Raw genomic sequence first — 7,246 nt, 5'->3', positions numbered from 1 at the left:
CCCCCAAAACTCCCGTGATTCACTATTTTATGTGATTAAAAGTTTTGTTTGATCTAAAACAAGACCACTATATTTCAAATTACAACCTATCATTTCTAACCTTACCTAGCCCACCCTCAGGTTTTCAAAATATTTCTGTATTTTCCCTACTCATTTCATTCTATATCTTCTTCCTTTTAAAAAAAAATGCTATTTTCCTTTTCTATAGTACATGCGGCAGTGTCTTACTCATTGTAACCATTCAATGACAATTATTCAATTGAATGTGTGACTACATTAAATATTTAACTTACTTTAAACAATTAGTTTCGCCTTTTTGAGTTAGCAAATAATATGATGATCTTTCATAAATCCTTACTTTTGACAAACCTTAGTTCAGTTGTCAACAATGGAGATCAGAGATATATTATCTTCGCAAATTCTTTTATCTGAGACACTATGTATAATCTAGGTTACACTTTTTGTGGTAGGATTTTATTGCTGTGGTATGTTTTAGGTCATGAAACCTTGAAAACAAATATTGCAATGTTGAAATAAAATGCAGTGTAGCAGGCTGATTCTGTTTTCTCATTGCTGCAGGGTCATGGACTCCCCATGGAGAATAGTACAGGGGTGACTGACTTCCTTCTCGCGGGGTTAACTGATGACCCAGACCTGCAGATCCCACTCTTCACAGTCTTTTTACTCATCTACATAATCACTGTGGTTGGGAATGTAGGGATGATGCAGTTAATTCTGTTGGACTCTCGTCTCCACACGCCCATGTACTTTTTCCTCAGTAACCTCTCCTTGGTGGACTTTGGTTACTCTTCTGCTGTCACTCCCAAAGTGATGGCAGGGCTCCTCTTAAGAGACAAAATCATGTCCTACAATGCTTGTGCCACCCAGTTCTTCTTCTTTGCAGGCTTCATCACTGTCGAAAGTTTCCTCTTGGCCTCAATGGCCTATGACCGCTATGCCGCAGTGTGCAAACCCCTGCATTACACCACCACCATGACAACAAGTGTGTGTGCTTGTCTGGCCATAGGTTGCTATGTCTGTGGTTTCCTGAATGCCTCCATCCACACGGGGAACATTTTCAGGCTGCCCTTCTGTCAATCCCATGTAGTTGATCACTTTTTCTGTGATGCCCCTCCTCTCCTGGCTCTCTCATGTTCAGACAGTCACATCAGTGAGATGGTTATATTTTTTGTGGTGGGTTTCAATGCCCTCTTTTCTATCCTGGTCATCTTGATCTCCTATCTGTTCATATTTATCACCATCCTGAGGATGCACTCCTCTGAAGGACGTCAGAAGGCCTTTTCCACCTGTGCTTCCCACCTCACTGCAGTTTCCATCTTCTACGGGACGGTTATCTTCATGTACTTACAGCCCAGTTCCAGCCACTCCATGGGCACTGACAAAATGGCATCTGTGTTCTATACTATGGTGATTCCCATGCTGAATCCACTGGTCTACAGTCTGAGGAACAAAGAGGTCAAAAATGCCTTTAAGAAATCTGTGGGGAAGGCAAAATCTTCTATAGGATTCATGTTTTAATTATATAAATATACAGTGAGACATTTGTATTTGTGTTGTATCTACACAGTGGAAATACTTACTTATCCAGCTTACAAATTGCTACTATTTTGTAGGAATTTACCGAGCTATTTATGAAGTCTATAAAATAAAATTCTTAAAAAATATGAAACCAAGGAATAATAAATTAGGAAGAATCACCCATTAGCATGAAATTTTTATTTTAAAATCCTTCTTAAAAAACATACTCATCCAGTCTCCCACATGTACATATACACTCACCTATACATATAAGCACTATGAATACATACATCAGTCATGACAAACCCTGCAACTCACACCTACTTCAAGACATCACAGAATATATACATTGTTATAGCAGAATTTAAAACAACTATTTTAGTGAGTAAGAACATACTCAATACAAACAAGTTGCCATTTAATAGAAATAGTATATGTATGTATATATACATACTTTTTAAAAAATTATATGTTATACTTTTTATATTTTAAAAAATTGACTTTTAAGAAAATAGTTCAAAAGATTCTAAGTGATGATTCATTATTGCTTTTTTGTTTGTTCTTGTGCAATGACACTAAATCCCTTTATAGGCTTATATTTTGTAAGCTAAATTTCTATATTAATAAATCACTATCTAAAAATAATGTTTATATGGCAATTTTTAGAGAAAATATATGATAATACAGAAGGAAGAAAAGTAAGATAAAGGCATATTTTAATTCACTTAAAAATATAGCACTCAATTTTAATATATTAACCAGTAATAATTAAATAATAATAAATTGTTTTTGTATAAATGATGCAAATTTTCAATGCATATTTTCTAGTATTTTGAGTGTCACTGTGTCAAAATTTTGGGATCCATATTTATGTCAAAATATTTTGGGCCACTATTTCTTTGAATATTCTTTCTGCCTCTTTCTTTCTTCTCCTTCAACTCCTATTATGCATGTGTTGATATTCTTGTAACATCCCAACTGCTTCACATACCCTGTTTGTCTATTTATTCATTACTCTTAAATTGCTTTATTGACATATATAATTGTATATTTTTATGCTGTACAAAATGAATTATTGAACTATGTATACATTGTGGACTAAATCAAGCTAAACAACATACGCATTAGCTCACATCAGTATTTTCTGCGGTGAGGGCACTCGGATCTACTCTCTTAGAATTAAGTGCAGTTGCCATGATGTGCAGTAGACCTCTAGAATATATGCTCCTTCAAATTTAAAGTGTATGTCTTTTGAACAATATCTCCCCAGTCACACTCCTCACTAGCTCATAACCACCATCCTACTCTCAGTTTTTAATGAGTTCAGCCTTTTTGGTTTTTACATATAAATTACATCGTATAGTATTTGTCTTTCTATGCATGGCCTGTTTTGCCTGGCTCATCCATGTTGTTGCACAGGCTCACCCATGGTGTTGCAAATCACAGGATTTCCCCATTTTTTAAGAACAAATACTATCCCATTGTGTGTACATCCTGTATTTTCTTTGTTGATTCATCCATTGACAACCAGTTAAGTTCATTCTATATTTCAGCTATTATAAATAATGCAGCAATGGACATAGAATGCACATAGCTCTTTAATATGCTGATCTCACATCCTTTAGATACATACTCAATAGTGAGATTGCCAGATCAAATGATATTTCTGTTTCAAATTTGTCTAACTTTTAACAAGTTTTTATTGATTTATTTTCATTTTAAAGAAAGGTGAAAAGAAAGACAGAAATCTTCCATTGTTGATTCATTCCCCTGCACTTATTTTTAAGTGTATACTTTTGCTTTAAATAAATCTTACTTCTGTTTTCACCTCTACCTACATCTCTTCCTTGAAGGTTTTCTCACATGGGGACAAGAACCTGGATCAAACCTGGCCAAGAGGCCACCCCAAAACACAAGGATTTCCTTTCTCCACACCTTTATCTTTCATCTTTTGAATAATAACAATTCTATCTGGTATGAGGTGCCTCATGAATATCCTTGAGGTTTTAACTTACATTTTCCTAGTGATTGGTAATGTTGAGCATTTTTTTTATAAACCTGTCGACCATGTGTGTGCCTTCTTTTAGGAAATATCCATTTGTTGTTGTTGTTTGGGGTTGTTTATTTTCTTATGGTTCAGAAGTTCAAATTATTTATTTATTTTGGATATTAACTCATTATCAATGTATGTGTTCAATATTTTTTCCCATTTGATAGGCTTTTCTCTTCAGTTTCTGATTGTTTCCTTTGCTGTGCAGAGCTTTTTAGTCTGATGTAATCCCACTTGTCTAATTTTGCTTTTGTTGCCTGTGCAACAGAGGAGATGATGGCCTAAGGACACATCTTACAGTGTCTTAAAGTACAGTAAATACTAGTATATTTACATTTCTAAATCTCTAAGAGAGTAAATTTCAAATATTTTTATCACAAAAATTATTTGTATGAGATTATGAATATGGTAATTAGCTTGAACAATTTGTTCCACATTGCATTCATAAATCATGACACCAATTCATATCCCATAAATACATACAACTACAATTTGTCAATATACATTTTAAAAACCTAAAAAGTATACTGCCATACCAAATTTAGCAGGGTACAAAAAAGAATTATACTTCATGACAAAGTGGGATTTATTCCAGATATGCAAGCCTGATTCAATACTTAAAAATTAAAAAAAAAATTACTCTAAGAGTAGATTTTAAACACTTTCACCAGAAAGAAATGACAAATGAAGCAATGGGTATCTTAGTTGACCTTATTTAATCTTTCCACATTGTAAAGCATCACAGTGTACCCCATAAATATATATAATTATTTGTCATATAAAAATAAAATTCATTATAAAACATAATCTACCATGTAATTAACATAGTATATAATTATACTAAAAAAGAAAGGCAATGTGTCCATATCAGTTGCTTGGAGAAAGCCTTTGATAAAATCCATTATCCATTCATGATAAACAAGCAAACAAAAAACTTCCAGCAAGCTAGGAATAGAGAAGATAGAAGCTACAGAGAAGTGGGGAAAGCTAGAAATAACTGAATTAGAGTCAGAGATATCAGTGTGGGAGTTGGCGCCGTGGCTCACTTGGTTAATCCTCCACCTGCAGCACTGGCATCCCATATGGGCGCTGGGTTCTAGTCCCGTTTGCTCCTCTTCCAGTCCAGCTCTCTGCTGTGGCCTGGGAAGGCAGTGGAGGATGGCCCAAGTGCCTGGGCACCTGCACCCGCATAGGAGACCAGGAGGAAGCACCTGGCTCCTGGCTTCGGATCGGCGTAGCTCCAGCCATAGTGGCCATTTGGGGGTGTGAACCAAGGGAAGGAAGACCTTTCGCTCTGTCTCTCTCTGTCACTGTCTAACTCTATCTGTCAAATAAAAACATAAAAAATAATAAAGAGATATCAGTGTGAACTCATACTTAGCCTAATATAGATACAGATGGATAGTTACAGATATAAACTTGAACTTGCATATTTCATATGTTAGTAAATATGTGACACTCCAGTAGCAGTGAACACACCTTATATGTTAGTAAATATGTGACACTCCAGTAGCAGTGAACACACCTAGCAACCAGATGGCCTGATCTTGCTCTAATTACCATGATATAATAAATGGAAGGAAGCTTCTTGGTATAATAAATGGAAGGAAGCTCTTTGGAACAATAGCTGATTCAAGGGCACAGACAAGCTAAATATTTGCTGAGACTAAACATCTCGTAATGCCCAAACATAAGGAGGTGTTCAGAAATGAAAAGAGCATACCAAAAGGAAACATGAAACAGACTGAAAGTGCTCCCAACGGCCAAAGATGTAACAGTCCAAGCACAAAGGTTAAAACTGGTATATAATAAAAAAAAAAAAAAACATGTGAAGTAAGTGACTGAATAAAATGGGATGAGTAGTGATTCTAACAATGCAGCCCTCTACACTTGCTAAGTTCACCATAAGCTTTTAGAGTTAAGCTGTCGTGTTTGCATATGTAATGTTTAGTCTTTGGACAAATACATACTTTTAGGTGGATGAGGATGTTACTTCGGAAGGTAAATGCGGTGAGAACCATAGCAGGGCAGTCACTGCCCCAGGAAAATCTGAGAGGGTCAAGTCAGGTTATTACGACTCCTACATCATTAAGAGCTAATACCAGATACAGTTTTGCCTTACCTGTGTCTATGGAAAGCTAGAGCTTACATAAAATTTTATGAAGATCACCGTCTCATAAAACACTGTAAGGTGGAAAGGCATTCTGTCATCCTTCAGCTAAGTGCATCCTCAAAATAGTGATAACTGTGAACAGGTGGAAATCAAGAAAACCAGGAGAACAAAACATACTTGAAGATCACCAAAACAAGAATGAGCTCAGTAATGGATTTTTAAAAACAAGAGAGCCATGACTGCTCGTGTCTCCTAGGACAACAGAGGAACACATTGAGTACACAAGAGTGAATACAGGCCTCTGCTTGCAGTGCTGGCATCCCATATGGGCGCCAGTTCATGTCCCAGCTGCTCCACTTCCTATCCTGCTCTCTGCTATGGCCTGGGAAAGCAGTAGAAGATGGCCCAAGTGCTTGGGGCCCTGTACCCACGAGGGAGACATGGAAGAAGCTCCTGGCTCCTGATTTCGAATCTGCCCAGCTCCCACCATTGTGGCCATTTGGAGAGTGAACCAGTGGATGGAAGATTTCTCTCTCTGTTTTTCCTTCTGTCTGTCTGTAACTCTGCCTCTGAAATAAATAAATCTTTAAAAACAAAGAAAAGTAAACGCAATGTGGATGGAGGCCCTCAGGAAACAACTGACCTTGAAACTGCAGTGTGTGGACAGATGATCAACCACTTTCGATGTCACGATGAAGGTCAGATGCAGAGGTTTCCACGCACACGCACAGAAGTCAAAAGATATTGAAGTCATCCAGTTCCTCTTAACGACATTCTCTTCGAATAATTAGAGTTCTGGAGTCTGAAAATAAAGACCTAAAGTGAGATAATACCATTGCCTGCAAAGAGTTCACTTAAATAGCAGAGCTACACTTGTTAAAAAAAAAATGTTCTATTGTACAGTTGGCCCACTATATTGGGTTCACTATCTATAGATTCAACTAACTATAGATCAAAAATATTTGAAGAAAATGTTGCATCCGTCCTGAAAACGCACAGTCTTTTCTTGTCATTATTAATTAAATGATGCAATATAATAACTTCACATAAGATTTATATTGTGATAGGTATAAGAAATATAGATATAGTTAATAGGATTGGGAGGATGTGTGTAGATAATATGCAAATACAATGCTATTTTTGTATGAGGAACTTAAGCCCTGGAACCAACCCACTGAGGGACAGCTATATGTTTTTTCACAAGTGTACTTCTACTATACATATTTGTGTGAGCATGTATAGTATATAACATAAAATATTTAATCATATGTAATTAGACTATATGAATAATTTAGTAGGTGTTTGGATAGTTAATAGAGAAGGATGACAGTGCAAAAAAGGAACAGCAGAGAGGGCTGGGGAGCAGAAGAAAAGGGAAAGGATACATTTGTTGAACAACTGTTTTCTGTTAGGCATTGTGCTAAATTTATGCTCATTCAGTATTCGTTTGATACAATTCTGCATTATTATCTCCATTAGAAACACAGAGGATTGCAATGAATCTTTCTAGATCAAGAAATTTCATTGGAATAAAGATTATTTTT

The 7,246-nt window shown here is 36.1% G+C and overlaps 1 protein-coding gene across 1 annotated transcript; it reads left to right on the top strand.

Annotated features, from left to right (window-relative positions):
* Positions 1-594: 594 nt before the first annotated feature.
* LOC133764205 (olfactory receptor 5B12) lies at positions 595-1,539 on the top strand. The gene has a single exon (XM_062197880.1). It carries the CDS (start codon positions 595-597, stop codon positions 1,537-1,539), a length of 945 nt encoding a protein of 314 aa, XP_062053864.1.
* The last annotated feature ends 5,707 nt before the right edge of the window (positions 1,540-7,246 follow it).

The sequence above is a fragment of the Lepus europaeus genome, chromosome 7 (genome assembly GCF_033115175.1).
Source record: "Lepus europaeus isolate LE1 chromosome 7, mLepTim1.pri, whole genome shotgun sequence".
Taxonomy (NCBI): Eukaryota; Metazoa; Chordata; class Mammalia; order Lagomorpha; family Leporidae; genus Lepus; species Lepus europaeus.
This window is presented reverse-complemented; position numbering and strand designations above follow the sequence as displayed.

Bases quoted from the DNA above. Each gene is read 5' to 3' on its own strand.
- LOC133764205 (XM_062197880.1), top strand. From the start codon at position 595: ATGGAGAATAGTACAGGGGTGACTGACTTCCTTCTCGCGGGGTTAACT.